The 23370-nt window shown below is 35.9% G+C and overlaps 2 protein-coding genes across 3 annotated transcripts; both read left to right on the top strand.

The window, feature by feature from the left end:
- Positions 1–7422: 7422 nt before the first annotated feature.
- On the top strand, positions 7423–8451 carry LOC109191862 (uncharacterized mitochondrial protein AtMg00810-like). Its single transcript, XM_019342535.1, has 2 exons — positions 7423–7564; positions 7664–8451. Exons 1-2 carry the CDS (start codon positions 7423–7425, stop codon positions 8449–8451), a joined length of 930 nt encoding a protein of 309 aa, XP_019198080.1.
- Positions 8452–20440: 11989 nt separating this feature from the next.
- Positions 20441–22405, top strand: LOC109191829 (transcription factor TCP14). Of its 2 annotated transcripts, XM_019342508.1 has the most exons (2): positions 20441–20995; positions 21026–22405. In XM_019342508.1, exons 1-2 carry the CDS (start codon positions 20805–20807, stop codon positions 22053–22055), a joined length of 1221 nt encoding a protein of 406 aa, XP_019198053.1. In that variant the 5' UTR covers positions 20441–20804; the 3' UTR covers positions 22056–22405. The 2 variants fall into 2 exon arrangements, with proteins under 2 accessions (XP_019198053.1, XP_019198052.1); XM_019342507.1 differs by having other exon boundaries at positions 20442–22405.
- The last annotated feature ends 965 nt before the right edge of the window (positions 22406–23370 follow it).

Here is a 23370-nt window from a genome sequence, read left to right as displayed (position 1 = left end):
TCATGATAGGAGGTGGGGTTTAATTATATTTGTAAACACTTAACCTAAGGGGGCAAAATGTATTAATAGACTGGCAATATATATATATAGTATGTTAAACGCGAGTGTTTAGTAAATGACTGTTAGTTGATTGAGTTAATAGGTTTGACTAATTGATAGCATTAGCTGATTGTAGAAAAATGTTTGGTAAATTAGCTGTTAGTTGTTAATTAGCTAATTACATACAAAATGACTTTCTCAAAAATCTGATTTAAAAAGTTACTTTGAACTGCTTTTTGAATTTTAGCATTTTGGAGCAATACATTGTTACAAAAAGCTAATTAATCAAACACTCATATTGATTGTTTAACCGAGTGAAATATCTAATAGTTATCAAATAAGTCAAAATTTGCTTATAGGCTAATTATTTTACCAAACATGGCCAACATAAATATCTTTAAATAAGTTGAACCACAGGCGAAGAGATAGCGTTCAATGAATCAGATAAATTCTTGTCACGAGCTGGACTAACCAGCGAACAACGTCACCTTTCATTCTGATCGTGACTTTAAAAAAGAAAGAAAAGGAATGGGGAGTTGGCGTCGTTTAATATATTGCTTGCTCGTCGTTTAATATATTGCTTGCTTACCAAGCGATGCTAGCCGAACTCGTCAAAAAAATAACAATAGAAGAAGTTGTTCTTGTCGGGAGAGTAGCGTCGAAAACATCTTTATCTGAGGAGGGAGCTTTGTCGTCCGACTCCAATATAAATTTCTTTCTTGCCAAAAGGTTATTCTAGATTAGATATTAGAGTTGAAAAAAATCAAATTACGAGAATTAAACTAATAATTTTTTTTTAATTAGTCGGTCTCATAATGTAAAATGTGTGTTGTTTTTCATAATTCTTGATTAGATATATTAATATCAAAGAGTTGAGGGTGACACCCCTAATCTTGCAATTAGTATAAAATTGGTACTGAGATAAATATGTATCATATGGAAGCAGTCAAGAAAAGTTGACAATCAACCATATAATATAATATAATATAATATTATAGTTAAGATTGTCATGTCTTTTACTCTTGAAAAAAAAATGAAACAATACAAATATTAACTATATTGATTTGGCAAGTGGATTTGCACCACGTACTATATATATACAATACTCTTTTAGATGAAGTTTGAATTGTGTCTCAAAATGAGCTTGAAAAAGACTTGACTCGTGTACTCAAACAAAAGTTGGCTATAGGAATGACTTGAATCTTATTCCTAGCCTGAGTGGGTAAAAAAACTCAAGCTTGTTTAAATTTCATATCCGATTATCCCGAACGAACTCACTAATGTGTTGTGACCTAGATGTTAAGAGGGTAGTCTCCTCATATATACCAAAAGAAAAATATTTGTAGAGATTATTATTATTGTGACTTGTGTGTTAACTATTGATAAATTTTTGGGATATTTGGAAAACAACTTACCAATCAAGTTTTGGCTTATCTAATCAATCAACTTTAGTTATATGATTAGGTCAAACAGTTAAAATAAGTATTTAGTAAATAATATTTTGGCTTAGTTTATTGATGCGCTAAAAATGAAAATGCTACTTGGAGTAATTTTTTGTATTAACTTATTGCATTTTCTTTTTAAAAATCTAATTTGCTTTTAATAGTTGTTGATTATATGGTGTTTATGTTTTTTCAATTTTTATTCAAATTTACATTTTTAATATTAAATTATTTTTATTTAATAAAAAGAAAAACCAAAATTTAATTAATAAATAACAACAATGGTGAAAATTACTATAATAATAATAATAATAATAATAATAATAATAATAATTTTATTTTTATTTAAAAATAAACTTATTTTAAAATTTATACCTTAAATTAAAAATAATTTAAGAATAATTCAATAAATAAAATAATAGATTCATATTCTTTAAAGTTATTTTACTAATTACTCGCTCATAATAAACAACTCATTTACGAAACATTTTTCTACAAATTGCTAATATTACCCGCTATTCAAAATAACTAACACAATCAACTATCATGTAATAGCTAAGTGTCAAATACCTCTTTTATCATATATATAAGCACAAAATTTATCAAACCCAAAGTTAGAACCCATATTTATGATAATTGAATTACATGTTTATTCATTTAACGCGATATGATAAATGAATATAAAGGCTTAATTTAAAGTGAATTTCAAATTCAATTCAATTTAATTGAATTTTTTTTTTAAAAAAAAACTTTTTTATATATATATTTTTTTTTGAATGTAACTTTTTTATATATTTAATTAAGGAGAAATAGCACTTTTTTCTCTGAGTTATATATTTATAGCACTTTTCCCTCCTGAATTATTTAAGTGGCTGTTTTTCCCCCTGAATTATTTTAGTGGACATATTTACCCTTAAAATAAATATTTCATTTATTTTTCTTCTCCAACAAATTATGACCACAATTTGGTTCAAACCAAACATACACTATAGCAACCAAACCAAAGTATTCCAAATAAAATTTTAAAATAAAAACGGTTCAAAATCACGAACCGGATCCGAAACCGCCAGTTCACGGTTCAGGATCCAGTTTTTTCGATTCATAATTTTAATAAACTGAAATCTAAATATTGGGTTATGGATCTGAATCATAACCGAAAATTTTTAATTCGATTGCTATAGTGTCCGGTTCAGTTCGAACCGAACCGTTATCATCCCTACATTTACGCAGTAATTTGTTGGAGAAGAAAAAATAAATAAAATATTTATTTTAAGGGTAGAAATGTCAATTTAATATATCAGGGGAAAAAACTGCCACTTTTAGAATGACTGAGGGGGCTAATGTGCTTACCTGAATAATTCAGGATAAAAAATGCTATGTGTATATATTCAGGGGGAAAAGTGTCATTTTCCCTTTAATTAAGGGGGGTGTATTCAATCATGACTTTTGTAGAGTTTTAAAGACTTTTAAAATGATAAATTTTAATAAACTTTGATTGACTTTCATAGTCGTTCGAAACTTTTTTAAACTTTATAAGACTCAATAAAAGTCAATATAAAGACTTTTATCAACTTTTTATTTTAAAAAGTCTACAAAAGTCATTGAAATTCTAAATTGAATACATCCTTACAAACTTTCAATGATTTTGATTCTTATCATTTATAATTTTCTTACAAAACATTTATAATATATCATAAAATTTTCTTATTATATAGTTCTTCACGCACATCAACATTCACAACATTATTATTTTTATCCATAGTATGTTCAGACTTATATGCTAATTACTTATATATATTATTAATAAACATCAAAAAAAATTATTTCATTAGAAATTCATAACAATATTGAATAATAAAATTTAAAATAAAAGAATTAATCAAATAAAATATTTACAAATATAATTACAAGTTGAATAAAATAAAATAAAAAATCTAATATTTATAATATACATACATACATATACATATATATATATATATATATATATATATATATATATATAAAATTATACTTGATATATTGCTAGGCATCACACAAAGAACTATTATTTGCAATAGCAATTTGAGACTGCGAACAACAACAAGGTGTACTGTTTGCAACGCCAAATTGTTGTTGTGAACAGTAGTTCGCTATTCGTAGTAACTTGTTGTTAAAAATAAATAAATAAATAAATAAATATATATATATATATATATGTATATATATATATTACGAATATAAACATAAAACGAATAAAATTCAAAATATATAAGTATTTATATGAATATTATGAAACATATACTAAAATTTGATGATGAAAATTTTGCTTTGTTTATGTATTTAGGGAGAATTAGAGAAAGTTAGGGATAAAAAATTCATAGAAAAAATAAAAATCAATATAAACAAGCAATAATGAAGTAAAAATAATATTATTTCGAATTTTTAGAGGAAGATGGTAAAGTTTAGGAGAGAGAAAAATTGGTAGAGTTTGGGTATGGGGAAAATATAGGATAATGAAGAAAAAATAATTTTATTAAATTTAGATAGGTTTATAAAGTTTAAATTGGGAAAAAAATAGAGTTTAAATAGAGAGTGAAAACATTCAAAGTTGTTAGAAAGAAAATTTTGAAATCTGGGGGTTGATGGTTGGATTTTAACTATTTATATTTGCGAATAAAAAGTCTACAAAAGTCTTAAAATTTAAAAGTCTACAAAATTTCATAACTTTTTGAATACCACGTGATTTTTAAAAATCCTCTAAAAGTGTTAATCGAATACCACACGATTTTTAGAGACTCTTTAAAAATCTTAATTGAATACCGCATGACTTTTAAAGACTCTCTAAAAGTTTGAATTGAATACCCACAAACTTTTAAAGTTCATAAAAGTCTTTAAAACTCTATAAAAGTCATGATTGAATACACCCCTAAGTGTACAATGTTAGACTTGCACTGGTGGATCTATGTATATAATAATAGTGGATGTATCTTCCCCAATTAGGTATAAAAGATATATTGTAGCACAAACAACGGTAACATATAGCATAAAGTTTCATATAATTTATAGTAAAACAACTTAAAACAGCTTAAGAAAATATTCATAATAAAGATGATTTACGGGGCACATTAGATTTACGAATGATCGCTAGTAAATTTCAGTGTATTAGGATTCTATGTATTTGAATTAGTCTATGACTCCCTATCATAGTCTTCTTATGACTCCTTATCCTAGTCTCTCTATAATTCTCCTTCTATATATACCTATGATCTGTATCTTTGTAATTACATTCATTCGATACAATTCTATCAGTTCTCATCTGGTACTAGTCAAGCTAGGGTTTCTTTCTTATAGCTGACAGATTTGTTGACTCCTCGGAACGGACCGTCTCAAATTTCAATATCTCTTCGGTCACATCGACCGTGAATTCCTTGTCCACCGCTCATCACTTTATCAATATCAAACTGACATACAATAACTTCATGTTTTGGAGAGCTCAGGTTGTTCCTTTTCTTCATGGTCATGATTTGATGGGGTTCATTGATAGTACGAACCTGTGTCCGCCGGCTTATCTCCCCGCCGTAGAAGGTGTGCCGGTGCAGCCAGATCCTGCTCATAGAGCTTGTGTTCGACAAGATCAGGCTCTCTTGTCCATAATCATGTCCTCATTGTCCGACGAGGTAATGTCGTTGGCCATCGGACACCACACCAACCGACTGTTTGGGAGGCGGTCGTCAATGCGCTGGCTTCGTCATCCAAGTCTCGGTCCATGAATCTCCTAGGACAGCTTCAGTCCCTTCAACAAGGATACACTTCGGTCGCAGACTACGTCGGCAAGGCACGGGTCATGGTGGAAGACCTCACTCTCGCTGCCTGGTCGATTACCCTTGAAGAGCAGAACCTCTATGTTCTCAAGGGTTTACGGCCGGAATTTCGCTCTCTAACATCCTCCCTTAATGTACGTGGACAGCCGGTGACGCTCTAGGAGCTTGCTGACCTCCTTGGTGTGGAAGAATTCCTCTCGGGTGCTGGTCCAGGCGGTGGTTCGTTGGCTGCTTTTACGGCGCAGCAAGGCAGACATCAACATGGTCGAGGCGGCCAATCACATGAGGAGGCGGCCGCAACTCCGGCCAGAACACCGGACAGTCTCGTGGCGGTGGCCGGAACCGTGGCGGCGGAAGACGTGGTGGCGGTAGGAATGGAAACTGGCAGCCTAAATGCCAGTTGTTTGGGATACTTGGTCATACTGCGGTTACCTGTCATCTTCGGTATACTAAAGATCCCCAAGCACATATAGTATATCAGGACTCTCCTACGGACTCTACTCAGGGTGCTCATACTTGGTTCTAGACACAGGTGCAACCAATCATTCTACTCCAGATATAGCCGCCCATTCCACCGCGGAGGAGTACAATGGTAATGACACTTTGCATGTCGGTGATGCTACGGGTTTATCTATTAGTCATGTCTAGGTCATTTCAATTGTCAAATATTCTTCATGTTCCTACATTGTCTACTTCTTTGTTGTCTGTTCAAAAATTTGCTTCAGATAATAAAATATTTTTTGAGTTTCACCCCTCTTTTTTTGTTGTGAAGGATATCAATACCAAGGAAATTCTTCTACGGGGCAGTAGCTCCGGGGGGCTATACAGCCTGCCAGTGACAAGTTCGTCTCCTTCCGCGTTTCTTTCCGCTCGCGCCTTTGCTTCAATTTGGCATAGTCGCTTGGGTCATCCACATCAATGTGTCCTTAGTCGTGTTCTTCAGTCTTGTTCAGTTAGTGGGTCTAGTAGTACTATTCATTTTAATTCTAGTTTGTGTAGTGCATGTCAATTAGGAAAATCTGCACATTTTCCTTTGTCTCGTGCTGAGTCTTCTAGTTTGAATATTCTTGATTTAATATACACTGATATTTGGGGTCCAGCTCCCTTGTTGTCAGTTGATGGATATCGTTACTTTGTTATCTTTATGGATAATCACTCTCGATTCACATGGTACTATCCTATGAAACTAAAATCTGACATATATGCTATCTTTGATAAATTTCGTGTCCTGGTTGAACAATCGTTTAATCGCATTATTAAGTCCATTCAATCTGATTTAGAAGCTGAGTACAAAAAATTACACTCTTCATTTGTTCAGCTAGGGATTAATCATAGACAATCTTGTGCCTACACTCATGAATGGAATGGTCGTGTTGAAAGGAAACATAGACATATTGTTGAAACTGGCTTGACTCTCTTGGCTCATGCCTCTGTTCCAAACAAATTCTGGGATTTTGCTTTTGAGATTGCTATTTATTTGATAAATAGAATGCCTTCTGTTGTGATAAATAACTCCAGTCCCTATCTTATGCTATATAAATCCCCTCCATCTTATTCTTTTCTTCGTGCCTTTGGGATGTCTATGTTATCCCCATTTAAGACCTTACAATCGTCATAAAATGTCCTATAAGTCTTCTCCTTGTGTCTTCTTAGGTTATCCAGAGTCTTTCCGGGGTTATAGGTGCATGGACTTACAAACTAACAAGGTTCATGTGTGCAGGCATGTTCAGTTTGATGAAGGGATTTTTCCCTTCGCTACTAAAAATATTTTGCGGGCACCATCAGCTAAACAAAATCAGTCGTGGGCTGAGTCCACCCTTCAGCCTCGTCCCACGACTCCTGCTTTTATTCGGCATGACCAGCTCGCGCTGGCTCAGCCAGTTCTGCCCGAACCAAATCATGCCAACCAGCCCGAGCCGCCCGCTTCATCGACTACACCCACTACCTCAACGGTTTCACCCACGGCTCGTCCTCCCGGCCGATCGCGTGGGCGGTTTACTCGCTCCACGGTTCGTTCTCATACCATGGCCATACGGAGCCAGTCTAAGGCTCCCCCTACGGTTCTGACTGCAAATGTTTGTCTTACTGAACTTACATGCTACACTCAGGCGGTTAAATATCCAGAATGACGTAAGGCAATGGATCAAGAATTCAATGCTCTTCTTCAGAATGAGACATTGTCCCTTGTTCCATCTAAATCAGACATGAATATTGTTGGGTGTAAGTGGGTCTTTCACACAAAAAGAAGGCAGATGGTTCAATTGCAAGACACAAAGCAAGGTTAGTAGCTAAAGGGTTTAATCAAGTACTTGGCTTGGATTTCTTTGACACGTTCAGCCCAGTGGTTAAACCCACTACTGTCATGTTACTTCTATGTAGCTATATCATCTGGATGGACTATTAGACAGCTTGATGTTCACAATGCTTTTTTGAATGGACATTTATATGAAATTGTTTATATGGAGCAGCCGCCTGGTTATATTGATATCCAGTTTCCTAATCATGTATTTCTTTTGAAGCGTTCTTTATATGGGTTGAAACAAGCTCCTAGAGCTTGGTTTAATCGTCTACATGCGGTTCTGCTGTCAGTTGGTTTTAATGCTTCGAAAACATTTGTGTCTTTGTTCTATTATTCCCAAGATTATGTTTTTGTGTATGTTTTGGTCTATGTTGATGACATACTTGTGATGGGGAGTAGTATGAATCTAGTCAACGAGCTATTGGCTAAACTCTCTACTGAATTCAAGATTAGGAATCTTAGTGAACCTGATTTCTTTCTTGGAATTGAGACTGTTAAATGTGATAACGAAATCTTGCTTTCCCATCAACGATACATGACAGACATTTTGAATCGTGCTGGTATGACAAATTGTAAACATTTAGCCACTCATATATCTGTTTCGAAACCCACTTCTTTCGGTGCACTTTTATATGACAATGCTACACAGTATAGGAGTCTAGTTGGAACATTGAAGTATTTCACGATTACTTGTCCAGATCTGTCTTTTGCTGTCAACCAACTCTGTCAACATATGCATGTTCCTACAGCCTCGCATTGGGAACAATTGAAGTGTGTGATAAGGTATGTTAAAGGCACTATTACTTACAATTTACGTGTACGAAAGTCAGAATCAAGGGAGTTGCATGCTTTTTATGATTCTGATTAGGCTGGCTGTCTCGAGAACGGAGAACCGTAAGTCAACTAGTGGCTATGCTGTGTTTCTTGGATCCAATTTTGTGTCTTGGGTATGTAAGAAACAAAGAACTGTTGCTAGATCTTCTACGGATGCTGAATATAAAGCTCTAGCAGATGTTTGTGCTGAAGTAATTTGGATTCTATCTCTATTGCGTGAGATTGGCGTGAATAGAATTTCTATTCCCAAGCTGTGGTGTGATAATTTTGGTGCTACATACATGTGTGCAAATCCCATATTTCATGTCGTACCAAACATGTGGAGATTGATAATCACTTCGTTAGAGACAGAGTTGCCAATGGAGAGATTCAAGTTCACTTTATCTCAACAAAATATCAACTTGCTTATATATTTACAAAGGCTCTACCTGATCCTAGGTTTTCTTTTCTTAGAGACAAGCTACAGGTCACGTCTGTACCCTGTGTTTGAGGGGAGTATTAGGACTCTATGTATTTGAGTTAGTCTATGACTCCCTATCCTAGTTTCCCTATGATTCCCTAGTCTGTCTCTCTATGATTCTCCTGGTATATATACCTATGATCTGTATCTTTATAATTACATTCATTCAATACAATTCTATCAGTTCTCATATAGTGTAGTGACCTTTAAAAAAAACTGCAAAAATGAAGAATTTAAAAATGAAAATTTTGTTTACTTTTCATTTCTCAAATTCAAATTCAAAATAATAAAAAATAAAAAAATAAAAAGAAGAGAGAGAGAGAGAGAGAGAGAGAGAGAGAATAATTCTATATTTTAAAAAAAAAAATTGGAAAACAATTTTTCTAATTTTAGAGAAATAGAATTCCTATATCCTTTCTTTATTGTGTTCTCTTTCTCTTTTTTTTTTTCAATGTTGAGTTAAGGTATTTTACTGATGTCAACACTAAATCTCTTCTAAAGCAATGATATTTCTCATTTCCAAACATCTTTTGAAGAACAAACTCTACCGGGAGCAAATGTCGTATGACTTAGAGCTTTATCCAATTTAGAACGTAACTTCTTCAAAATAAGATTCTCTATTCAATGATGTTTCAGCAGGTTCGGCTTTTCTTATAGAATGAGTCTTTTAAATAAGATAAATATTTTGTTTTAACATTTCTTCTATTTGGTCGAATTAATTCTTCTTGTTGATTCCAAGAGCAAGTGGAAGTTTTTTTTTGGGTGGGGGGAAGGGGTGGCATACACAAAGTACGCTCAAAGGAAGTCTATAACTTATTAAGAAATTTTCTTGAAAATGATTTTGTAACTTTTTTTGTTTCAAAGCGTAAGTGTTTGCTTGTGTGGATATGGTCGATTTGAAAGGAATAAAAGTAAAGTAAACTAGAAAGAGAGAGAGAAGGGGTGGGGGGTGAGTTTATAGTGCTTAGGGAAATCCAATACTCCTCTCCTCTTATACTTCAAGAGGAATTCACTATGTAGTTGTTACAAAATACAAGTGAGAGTCTTTTATAAAGATCAATCACAAAGTCCCCTTGCTAGTTTCTTAGAGTCTCCTTGATAGTCCTTCGAATAGTTGTATCACCAAAAAACTGCTTTCACTAACCAACAACTTCACTACAAGGATCTTCCACAAAGTTCCCTTGAGTGTAACGTCTTCCAACACTTCAAAGATGAGAGCTTTTTTTGTTTGGTGTTGGACACTTTAAATCAAGAATATTCAAGTCTGCTACCTATATTTTATACTTGAGAAACTGCTACCTTGGAGAAATTTGAATGGCTTCAAATCTTCTTGAAGGTGCTTGATAAGTGGACCTTGATATGTGAACAGCTGTGTCCAAAAGCTACTATTAGGATTTTCAGGAGGCCAGGAGCTAGGCTTAGCACTTCAAGGCTCCACCCAACAACCTCCCTATCCACATGGTGCTAGACTTACCCCTTCACCGGTCTCTGCCCAACTATCCCCCCCCCCTCCCCCCTAGCATCTGCAGCCTTAACTGCACACTTTTATTCTTGTTGGTGTAAAAAGTAGAATAAAATTACTTTGATTATGACTTTACACTGGAGATATAAATAGTGACGTGCTTTATAGAAAAAGTTACAACAAAAGCATAACTAAAGGTTAAATAAAAGTAAATAACAAAACCATCTAAAGACTAGTTCAAGCTATGTGTTAAACATGCCCCACAAGATGGAGGATCCGTTGGAGACTCCAATCTTGGACCGAAAAAGCTGAAAAGATGCACGACCCAACAACTTCGTGAGGATATCAGCGAGCTGTTCTTTAAAGCCCCAGAAGTCACCAACTCACGAACAAAGAAATAGTCAAGGGAAAGATGCTTCATTCTAAAATGGAACATAGGATTTTTGCAAACATATGTAGCACTGAGATAATCACATAGCAATACAGGAGAGTCATACAAAAGCACTCGTAGCTCTCGCAAAAAGATGTTGAACCCATAAAACCTCAGTAGTAGCATTCGCAATGGCACAATACTCTGCCATTGGCTTTTGACGTGTTGACTTCCAAGAAACAATGTTACCACCAAGATACAAAACATACGTAATGGTAGAACGGCCCAAAGTACTGGAGCCCCATCAATTAGAACCAGAAATAGCAGTAAGCCGAAAGGATGTAGTACCTTTAAGAAGTAGCCAATGAAACAATGTCCCCTTAAGGTAGCGCAGAACACGCTTCGCAGTAGACCAATGGGTCGCAGATGGTGCATGCATAAACTGTGAGAAACGATTCACAGCAAATGAAACATCTGGACGAGTAATGCTTAAATATTGCAACATACCAATAAGCTTGCGAAAGCCTGTAGGATCAACAACTGCAGAAAAGTCCGGGAGAGACAGAAATTTTGAAAAACTCATGGGCGTGGAAACTAGCTCCGCTCCATCCATGTGAATCTTGATCAAAATATCGTAAATGTACTGTGATTGAGACAAACATACCAGATACAGTTGAAATTACATCCACACCTAGAAATGATGTAAAGGGATCCAAATCTTTTAATGCAAAGACATTAGACAACCTAACACACACTGCTCAATACACACAGTATTGCTCCTAGTAAGTAGGATATCATCAACATACACCAAAAACTACATAAGAATGCCATTAGCTGAGTAAACAAACAATGAGGCATTTGGCTGTGACTTGACAAAACCATAGCGCAACAGAAAGCATCTAAGCTCAACGTACCAAGCTCGTGGTGCCTATTTAAGGCCATACAATGCCTTTTCAAGTTGACAAACATGAGAAAGAAATTTCACATTAACATAACCCGGTGGTTGTTCCATAAAAACAGTTTCGATAGGTCAATGTTCCATTCAGAAACGCATTATTAATATCTAATTGTTGTATGGACCAATTATTACGCAAAGCAATAGAAATAACCACACGTATAGAAACCGGCTTCATTACTGGGCTATATGGCTTGCGTTTAACTCGGAACACCCATTTGCATCCAACCACCGGTCTAGATTTTCGTGGTACCAAATCCCAAGTACCATTCCGAAGCAAAGCCTCATATTCCTCATCCATCGCCTTATGCCACAAAGGATCTCTCAACGCCTGGGTAACGGTGTTAGGCTCAAGACAAGGAGGTAAGGGGTTACTGAGACTGTATTAACAAACGATGGACCAAAAACTTTAGGATTACTCTTGCGGTTCCTAGCGGGTCAAGAAATAAGTACCTAAAGAAGAGAGATCGTCGGCAAGGTGGTCAATAGTTTTGGAGAAGAATCCAATGAAGCTGCCACCACCACTGGAAAAGAAGATAACAGCTCTGGCAGACATGGAGGGGACGACGTTGGAACAGAGGACTCTAGATGGAATAGACCCACCGCCGGCGTAGGAGAAGCTATTGGCGACTATGGTGGCACGACCGACTAAAGAAGGCGAGAATCTGTTGAAGAAGATGATTTTCCAGGATGGGTATTTGTGGTTTTGTAGACAAATTAGCAAACTGGCAAGTTTTATTTGTGAGTTGAGGAGATGTAATTGCAAAGTCTTTCACACTTAGGATTTTGTAGTGAAATTGGGTTGGAACAAATTTAACATGTCTGGAGAAAAGGTTCTTTTTGTATTGGGTTCATAACATTTAGAAGTAGATTGTGAATTTGAGTAACCCAAAAAAATACATGAGAAAGATTAAGGCTCCAATTTATGAGAACAATACGGTTTTAACCAGGGAAAACATAAACACCCAAATGGCTAAAGCTTAGCATATATAATTGGGCTGAGATTTATATAGAACTGCAAAAGGAGACTAATTATCCAAGACAGGTGTGGGCAATGTATTTATGAGATAAACTACAGTTTGGAACTCATGAGACCAAAAAGATAAAGGTAAAGAAGCAGAATGTAACAATGACATACCGGTCTCAACTATGTGGCGGTGATGACGTTCAGCCGTTCCATTATGCTCAGGAGTATGAGGGGGAGTGGTGAAGCGAAAAATCTCTTCATTATTAAATATAGGAACAAGTTTAATGAATTCACATCCATTATCTGAGAAGATTGAGATAATTTTTTGATTGAAATAATTTTTCACTAGACGTTTGTACTGCAGGAAAATAAAAGCCACATCTGACTTCTTTTCGAGTGGGTATAACCAAATGTATTTTGCATAGTGGTCCACAAAAATAACATAGTAAGCATAACCATCAATTGATTTTTGAGATGAGCTCCAATCATTCGTATAAATTAATTCTAGAGGTCTAGAGCTTACCATAGAGTTTTATGCAAAGGGTAACTTGTGACTCTTATTAATGTTGCAAGAAATACAAAGAAAATGATTTAATGGAAAGTTGGAAACATTGGTGAAATGAATTAAAACACAACTAAGTACTTTATTAGAGGGATGACCAAAACGATGATGCCAATCAGACAGAGACATAAAACTTGTTACATTGGCTTGAGGGCAAAAGTGAGGTAGGAGCATAGTAGACACCATTAACGGTCTCTCCCCGCATCAGTGGTGCCCCCGTTTAACAATCCTTCACGAGAAAGAAATTACAACGGAATTTAATTGAAACAGAGTTAGTGTGGCATAATTGAGAAACTGACACTAAATTCCTATGTAACTTAAGAAAACATAGAACATTGTTAAGGGAAAGAGGCTAGGATGGTGTGGATAAGGTAGTATGAGCAATATGAGTTATAGGAAGGCACTTACCATCACCTAGGCGTATCTCATCTGGACCACCATATTCGCTAAAAGTGTATAGTGGTGAAGTACTCGACGTGGTATGGTGAGAAGCACTACTGTCAAATAACCACGAGTTATGTAGTGGATGTATTGATAGACGAGGTCGGGCTGGAACTCGCAGATGGAACATGAGAGATGTTATTTTATTTCAAAAACCGGATTAGTTTATGACAATAACATACCTCATGTCCGGGAATATTATAGAACTTACACACCAAACCATTCTGAGAGGGACGTCCACTGTTGTAATTTTGCCACGATGGTCGGGAATTTTTATTCGCAAACTGACTTGTGTAAAAACTACCTTGAGACGACAGTCCATTGTTGGAGGACCACTGAGTAACATTTGTAGTGGCAATAACATTTTAATGGGACTCATCTGCTTTCTTTAACATACGCTCATGATAAGTGAGTATCTTAGAGAGCTCAAAGAGTGACAGTGGGGACTCTCGAACACGTACAGCTGATACAACAGAGTTGTATTCTTCACCAATCTGAGTAAGGATGTGAACCATAAGATCTTCAATAGACATCGAGCATTGTGCGATAGCAAGATCATCGGCAATGGCCTTCATGTTGTTGAGATAATCAACAATAGACCGACTACCTCGCGGATTGTGTGCTAACTTAGACTTAAGTGAGACAATTCATCCACGTGAGGTGTTTACAAAGCTTGCTGTTAACGACTCCCAAGCCTCACGGGAGGTTTCAGTGGAAGAGATGAGCTGTTGAATGGGGCTAGAACAGCTTCCAAGGAGGGCGCTAATGATAATTTGGTCATGACGGTATCAATTTGTGTAGCTAGGATTTGTGGTAGTTTTCACGGCATCGGAAAACTGGGATGGGGCTACAGTACTCCCATCAATGTACCCTAGTAAAAGTCAATTAAAGTGACTTTGATTTGACGTCTCTAAACTGATCCATTACTTATTAGTTCTTTTGCTACATAAATCTAAGACTTTTTAAGCTCTTTTGTTGTAAGGTCTTTCAAAATGAGATCCTCTATTTTTCATCTTTACCACTTGTAGCTCAAATAGCTAACCTTACTAAGTCCTATTTTGCCCTTCACAAGTTTCTAAGTAATAGAAAACTACATAGCATTTTAGAGGTCCTAATTTACCTCGCATAATAGTTAGTATCACCAAAATCTATCTTTACAATAATTCTTAACACTTATGAGTTAAAAAAGAAAAAGGAAAAAAAAAAAAAAACTATTCTTTTCTACTAAGCCTTCTATTAAAGCAAATATTTTGTTTACCTAAGTCTTCTCCTCCTGCATGGCTTATGGTTTCGATTTAAGGTATGTTGGAAAACATAGAAATTGTTTCAAACATAGAAATTGTTTTTTTTTTAATGATTTCTAAATAATGATTCATTTCTTAGTGTTTGATGAAAGTAATAATAATAATAATAATAATAATAATAATAATAATAATAATAATAATAATAATAATAATAATAATAATAATAATAATAATAATAATAATAATAAATTTTTTCTATTTGGTTGAAAGAAAAAAAAAATTATGTTTGGTTCATGTTTTAAAATATGAACCTAAATTTATTTTTATAAAATATTAATTATTTTAGGAGAAAACAGTCAAATATGTCATCGGACTTTACCTGAAAAGTCAATTAGACTCCTAAACTTGTTAAAGTAGCAATTAGTAAACGCATCAACATTTTATTTTGGTGCAATGAAGCCCAGAAATCGGTTAGTGGCCTACTATAGCATGTCACTAGAGTTCCGGCAACTAACCCTCCAGCGACATTTCTGATTAAAAAGCGACATGTGAACGGTTGCCGGTTTCCATTGAAGAAGGCAACCCATTTGGGTCGCCAGTCACTTTTTAATTGGTAATGGCGTTAGAGTTTTGCTGGAGGGTTGTCAAAACTCTAGGGACATGCTATGACAGATTATTTTTTGGGTTTCATTACACCAATATAAAATATTGATGAGTTTAATTACTACTTTAAAAAGTTTAGGGGCCTAATTGACTTTTTAAGTAAAAGTTCTATGGCCTATTTGACCACTTTTCCTTTATTTTATAATGATAATTATTACTGAATATTATTTATATTAAAATAAAATTAGATAATAGTTACAAGAATTATTATTATTATTATTATTATTATTATTATTATTATTATTATTATTATTATTATTATTATTATTATTATTATTATTATTATAAAAAGATGTAAATAAATAATTTTTAACATATAACTTATAACTTATTATAATAAAAATAAATATATAAATTGATAAATATAATAATTTTGAACTATAAAAATTGAAAAATTATATTTTTTCAACGGTGGGATGGATCGGGTCAAGATTTTGGGTGTTTAGCTTGGCTTGGCCAAATTTATATTTAATTAGATATTGATAAATGTAATAAGTCTAACTAAAGAAATTAAAGATTTTTTGTTTTGGTAGTGGAATGGGCAAAGATTTTTATTATTTAGTGTACTCCAAGCCAATGCTTATTTTTCAACTTAAATTTATTTTTATCTTTTTCTTTTTGTACAAATAAAACGAATATATAAAAAGTATATCATTAAAAAGTTCAAATTGGATGGGATATTTTAAATGACACTTATATTGACATAAATTTTTTTATAAAAATAAATCTATATGTACATAGAGTCATTATTTTAGTATATATGAACCTATAAAAATAATATTATGGACCTACTATAAAATAATGAATAAAATGCACATGATGAACATTTAGTTTAATATTCATGGACATTAAGGTTTAGGGTTATGGACATACATATAAAATAAGGGAACACATTTGTGTGAGACTCTCATGAATCCTTAGCTTGTCTATGAGACGAGTTTGGTCAGGATAAAAATATGATACTTATACTGGAAAATGTAATATTAATCAGGAATAAAGTGTTTGATACTTATAAGAGAAAGTATAATACTATACTTTTAAAGAAAAAATGTAATACTTTTACATTTTGATTTAAAAGTATTATATTTTTCATCAAAAGTATTTTACGTTTTCCTTATAAGTAACAAACATTTTTTTCCTAATTAGTATTACATTTTTCAATATAAGTATTATATTTCCATCTTGGCACGATCAGTCTCACAAAAAAAGGATTCGTGAGATGGTCTCACAGGAGTGTCACTCTAAAACAAATATTATGAACATAGTACAAGATGAATTTTATTAAACATGATGTGTTTATAGTATAATGTTTATGTATATTAAGCTTTGTTTTTTTTTTTTTTTAACATCATATAGAATGAACATTATAAACCTACTATAGAGTGAATAGAAATACATATGATGTACGTTCCGTTTAGTGTTTATGGATATTAATGTTTAGATATGATGAGTGCTATTAAACATAATATATATTTTTGTAATATAATATTTATGTACAGTAAACTTTGTTTTTTTATGAACATATATAAGCAACATTATAAATCTAATATAGAGTGAATGAAAATACATATGATGTACATTTATTTTAGTGTTTATGGACATTAATGTTTGGACTTATAGACATATGTATAGAGCAAATATTATGAACATTTTTTTTAAAGCCAACCAAACGGTAGAAATATTATAGCAAACCAGAAATAGAGTCAGGGGGAACGGAGTCCCAGTACAAAGTGCAAGACTGAGAAAAAGTTGCAGAAGCGAGGGTATGAGCACCTCGATTACTAGTTCTAGGAATTAAACTAACAAAGCAACGGCTAAACGACGACATAATAGTCTAACAAGCATCAATAGTAAAACCAACATAAGACAAAAGATCAACGTGGTTAGACGATAAGTAGTGCTAGAGATTGGAGCAATCTGTGAGGAGCTCCACAGACGAAACGTTGCGATCCTTGAGCCAAGAAAGTACCTCCTTGCAAGCGAGAGACTCATCCATGAGGGGTGAGAAACAATCTGGGAGCATTCCACTGAAGGCCGCCGAGAAGCCGCTGTCCGGTGAGAGAAGCACAGCCCCACGGAAGCCTTCTTGGTCGACGGTCGGAAGCCCGCATTGAAGAAACATATGGCCACCCCTTCCCGTACAGCAGGCTGAATTTCGGCTTAAGAAGGAGCAGCTGCATTGCCACGGGAATGGATCTACCGCCATGCGTTGACCGCCATCTTGGTCGAGAACCACACCTTCTTCGGTAATGGGAGAAATCCATCCCATACTGCCGTGTTCCACGCTTTCCAGACGTGGTACAAGATTGCTATAGCTGCAACAAGATCTTCCTCCGTGAGAACCAACATAGCATTTCTAAACCACATGGGAAAAGTATTTCCAACCACATTAGAGATAAGAATGCATGATCCATGCCAAACAAGCTTTGAAAAATCACTAGTGATGAGTGCGTTCATGGAGCTTTCATGATCAAGCCCACACATAGGGCATGAGGGATCTACATTCACTCTCATTATAAGCAAGTTAGTAGTAGTAGGAAAAATATCAGAAAGTACTCTCCACATAAAATTCCTCCACTTGGGTGGAGGGGGAGGGGCGCTTTTATTTTCCACAAAGCTAACTAATTGTCAAAGTCCCGGGGGCCGCCAACAAAGTCACCAACCATGCGTCTATATCCACTTTTCACGCTATAATGACCCCCTGGGTCATCTTGCCAATACCAAGTGTCCTCATAATCAGGACTAATAGGAACTCTAGCCATACGAACCACAACACTAGGAATAAAAATGTCAACAAGAATTTCTTGGTCCCAGGAATTCGTACCCTGATCAATCAGGCCTGAAACTAGGGCCCGACGTAACTGAATAGGCATTGGAACCATAGGACCAGGTTCATCAGGAATCCAAGGGTGACCCCATATGAGAGTTGACTAACTATCTCCTATTCTTCGCCTTATTCCACTGCAAACCAACTCATGAGCTGCCATAATACTCCGCCAACAGAAGCTCGGGCAGTTTCCCATAGTAGCATCAATAAAGGTAGTGGGAAGCGCCAGACCTGCTTTCCTAGCATAGTTAAATTAAAAGTCCTTAGATCTTTGAACCCCAAACCACCATACTTCTTAAGAACACATAACCGATTACATGACTTACAATGGATCCTTCTTTCATTCCCTGAGCCCCACCAGTAACGATTCATAGCCCTTTCAATACCCAAGCATACAGACTCAGACAATAAGAAAACACTCATAGAGAAAGTGGGCATAGCATGTGCCACACTTTTCAAGAGCACTTCCTTACTAGCCTGCGAGAGCAACTTCTTGTTCCAGGAACCCACTCTCTGTCTAATCTTATCCTCGATCTAAGCAAAGGCTGCCTTTTGTTTCTGCCTACAAAGGAAGGTAACCCAAAATATTTCCCAAAATTGGGAGCCTGGGGAACCCCCAAAACTAACGCTACTTCATCCCTAGCCTCTAGCAACGTGTTTAATTTCTACTGAAACATACACTAGACTTATGGAAATTTACCACCTGCCCTGACATATCTTCATAGGATTTGAGACACTGTTTAATAACTCATGCTTCCCTGGCCATTAGCCTTAATAAAACAAGAGACTATCATCTGCGAAAAACAAATGAGAAATAGGTGGCGCCCCTCTAACCACCCTACACCCATGAAAAGAACCATGTGCCTCAGCCTGCTGTAATAACAAAGAGAGCCCCTCTGCACAGGTTATGAACAGATCAGATATGGAGAAAGGGGCTCAGCTATCTAAGTCCCCGAGTAGGGACAACCTGACCAATATTCTCACCATTTATCAGAAAGTTATAGGAAACAGTAGTAATACAATTCATAATCAACTTCACCCATCCCTCTGCAAAACCCAAAGCTAACAACATATTATGAAGAAAAGATCACTCCATACGGTCATAAGCTTTAGCCATATCTATTTGAGAGCTCCCCATCCAACCACCCCACATTGTTTCCTATTCAGATAATGACCAATCTCAGCAGCTACCAAAATATTATCAGTAATTAATCTGTCAGGAATAAAAGCACTTTACTAATAGGATGAAACCGCAAATATTATGAACATAGTATATGACAATGTTATTAAATACTCAATATGTCTCATTTTATCCCCACCTACTTATTATTCATTGGTCAAACTAACTCTTTTTTCTTTGCTTATTTCTATTAACATTTTCTTATCATTTTTAAATTTAATTTTTTTTTATGTTTAACAATACTTTTAATGTAGTTTCTAAATATATAAATTTTACATACTAATTCTAAACTTTTTTTTTTGAAAGGATTCTAAACTTAATATTATGAAAAATTAAACTGTAAATAACTTCAATCAAGTCTCGTTAACCGAACCCGACACATAAAATGAGATGGAGGGAGTATAATGTACTAATTGACCTTTAATATAAAATGATGTCATTTTGAATCAATATCAACCATACAAAGTTGACCCTGGTCCGCAATATAATTTGCCGGTTAACTATTAGTAGCTAGAATGGAACTTAATTCATTTCGAGTTACCTAATACAAACCCGACACTAATGATGAATGATCGCATGGGAAGCACTGTTCGCACTTGAACGCACTCACATATATATATATATATATATATATATATATATATATATATATATATATATATATCCTGAATAAAAATAACAAAAATGGAAAAAGCAAAGGGAAACATCAAAATCAAAATCAAAATCAAAATCAAAACCACAACACACAATATTTATTTATTTATTTAATTTTCTCCCTCTCTTTTTGACGCATTCCAATCAATATTTGTCAAAAGACAGATAGAAAAGAGGCCAACAAAAGCATATATTTTCTTTTTCCCCTTTGTTAAAAATTTTAGCTTTCTAAAGCTCTCATCCCCTATGAATAATTCCCACTCATTATCTTTGTTGCTTAAAGCTTTCCCTCTTCCCTTATCCTCTCTCTCTCTCTCTCTCTTTCTCTCTCCAACACATACATCAAATATAATGAACCAACCACAATATAGCTTAGAGAGAGAAGCTAAACGCAACTAAGGAAATAATTTCATTCTCCAGAGAGGGAGAGAGAGTGAGAGAGCCCACAAGAATTTAATAAGGTTTTGTCGCTGTTTCTATCTTTAAAATAAAAAATATAAAAAAAATATTGAGAGAGAAAAGAGAAAGAGAAATAGAAAGGTTTTTCAGTAGTGTATGTTTAGATAGATTTATATATCTATTATTCAGTCACGCATGTGATCATGGAACGAGGAGGTGATGATCATCTCCACCACCACCACCATAATCGCCGGCCAACTTTTCCGTTCCAATTGCTTGAGAAGAAAGAAGACGAAGCATGCTCCAGCAGCTCTTCCTCCGCCACCGCCATCGTCCCTTATCCTTCTCTCGCAATCTCTTCCTCCCTGGATACCAGCGCAAACCCTAACGCCGCTGCAGCTCGATCCACCTCCGCCTCCGCCGCCGTCTCCGACTCCGCTGCTTTGGCGGAGCCGTCGAAGAAGCCGCCGCCGAAGCGGACGTCGACGAAGGACCGGCACACGAAGGTGGACGGGCGGGGGCGGCGCATCCGCATGCCGGCGCTCTGCGCCGCCAGGGTTTTCCAGCTCACCCGCGAGCTCGGCCACAAGTCCGACGGGGAGACCATCGAGTGGCTGCTCCAGCAGGCCGAGCCGGCTGTGATAGCCGCCACCGGGACCGGCACGATTCCCGCCAATTTCACGTCGCTTAATATTTCCTTGCGGAGCTCCGGGTCGAGCATGTCCGTGCCGTCTCAGCTACGATCTCAGTATTTCAACCCTAACTTCTCGCTCTCGCAGCGGCGGAGCCTCTTCCCGGCCGGAATCGGGTTGTCGCCGGCGGACAGCTCCGCCACCACGCTGCTGAATTTCCAGGGGGCGAATATCAATATCAATAACCCTAGTATGCAGCTCTCGGCTGCCGCCGCCGCCGCCAAGCCGGAGCTGCGCGACAATTCGATCGATTTGACGGAGCCGACGACGGCGGAGGAAGAGAGCATAAGCCGGAAGCGGCGGTCGGAGCAAGATTTACAACACCAAATGGGGAGTTATCTCCTGCAGTCCAGTGCAGGGACGATGCCGGCGAGCCACGCTTCCGTGCCGGCCAATTTCTGGATGGTAACCAATTCAACAAACCCCGTCATGGGCGGGGCCGCCGGCGATCCAATATGGACGTTTCCGTCCGTTAGTAACAACGCCGCCGCTGCCGCCGCGGCGTTGTATAGAGGCACGATGTCCAGTGGGTTGCATTTTATGAATTTTCCCACGCCGGTGGCGCTGCTGCCTAGTCAGCAACTCGGCACCAATATTGGCGGCGGTGGCGGCGGAAATGGGATGGGAGAAGGGCAGTTAGGCATGTTCGCCGGGCTAAACCCGTATCATCGCTCCGGCGGCGGCGGCGGAGTATCTGAATCTCAGGCCAGTGGCTCTCATTCACACCACGGCGGGGATGATCGGCACGACACCACAAGTTAACATTCACCGAGTCATGAGACGATATTCATCGGAATTCATGAAGCAATTCATCAATCCCTCCACTTATGTTGTGTAGTTTGGATGTTTAAACACACACGTGAGGTTTGATTAATTATTTTCTCTCAAATTTCTGTTTCTTTTTGTTTCTTTTTCTTTTCTTTTCTTTCTTTCTTTCTTTCTTGCTTAATTCCCTCTGATTTTTATTCTTTTTTTTTCCCCTTAATTTTCTTGTGTGATTAGTATGCCTGCCGGTTTTAAGGTTTGGAGAAGGCAAGAGACTGAATATCATTTGATTTTTCCATTTAATTTACACAAATTAATATATGGTTTGTGGAGTTAATTCTTTAGCATCTTTAATTATTTTCACAATTTCACCTTGTAAATTTGATCTTCCTTTTTTGCATGGTAACCCATATATATATATATATATATATATATATATATATATATATATATTCTCATTTCAACTCAAAATTTCGTTATTTAAGCGTTTAAACTCAACATGATAGACAATTCACATGTAACCTTTTGCAGATTCACGTGTCTCGTTCTTACATATATGTTCTTTTAAATATATCTAGTACATAACTAATGGTAAAAAAAATTTACTCAAAAAATAATTTATGTTATAAAAATATAATAAATTTAAAATCAAAATCACCTGGCACTTTCCCTTTCCCTTTCCCTTTCCCTCGCTTATTATTAGCTTTGATTCGTTATTACTTAGTTAGATGAGACATTGAATCTTGTAAATATTTGACTTTAAATCAACCTATTTCTTGTTAGCTAGGTATTTACTACTTTTATAAAATACTTTATATTCAAGCAATATAACCATCTGGTTTGTCAATAACCTTGAGGTCTAGTGACACAAAATAGCTCTTCCATATGGTAGGTCATGGGTTTGAGCTCAGTGAGGATGATATTGACTCTTTGTGCTTCAGTAGGTTGAGAAAGTAATTATGAACAGATACTGCATTGTAACAGAGTCAATAGTATTCAATATATATATATATATATATATATATATATATACTTTTAGTTGCCTGACTTAAAAGTCATGACGGGAGGCAGTAGTGTGGGAGTTGGCTGACTTAAAGGTCATGACGGGAGGCAATAGTGTGGGAGTTGACTGACTTAAATATCATGACAGGGGGCAGTAGTGTGGGGGTTAGAATGGATCCCTTATTCACATATAAAAATTAAGATCTGACTAGTAGATTGATTGCACCACTACCAATTCACCAAAATATACCTTATGTGCTCATAAAAACTAAAATCTAACTAATGAGCTGATTACGCGACTCGCAATTTA

Source organism: Ipomoea nil, unplaced genomic scaffold, assembly GCF_001879475.1.
Source record: "Ipomoea nil cultivar Tokyo-kokei standard unplaced genomic scaffold, Asagao_1.1 scaffold1721, whole genome shotgun sequence".
Taxonomy (NCBI): domain Eukaryota; kingdom Viridiplantae; phylum Streptophyta; class Magnoliopsida; order Solanales; family Convolvulaceae; genus Ipomoea; species Ipomoea nil.
Note: the sequence above shows the minus strand (reverse complement) of the source record. Positions and strands in the feature narration are given on the sequence as shown.

Coding starts and splice junctions, on each gene's coding strand:
- LOC109191862 (XM_019342535.1), top strand. CDS start 7,423: ATGGATCAAGAATTCAATGCTCTTCTTCAGAATGAGACATTGTCCCTT. Junction 7,565..7,663: donor ATTGCAAGACACAAAGCAAG/GTTAGTAGCTAA, acceptor ACTTCTATGTAG/CTATATCATCTGGATGGACT.
- LOC109191829 (XM_019342507.1), top strand. CDS start 20,805: ATGGAACGAGGAGGTGATGATCATCTCCACCACCACCACCATAATCGC.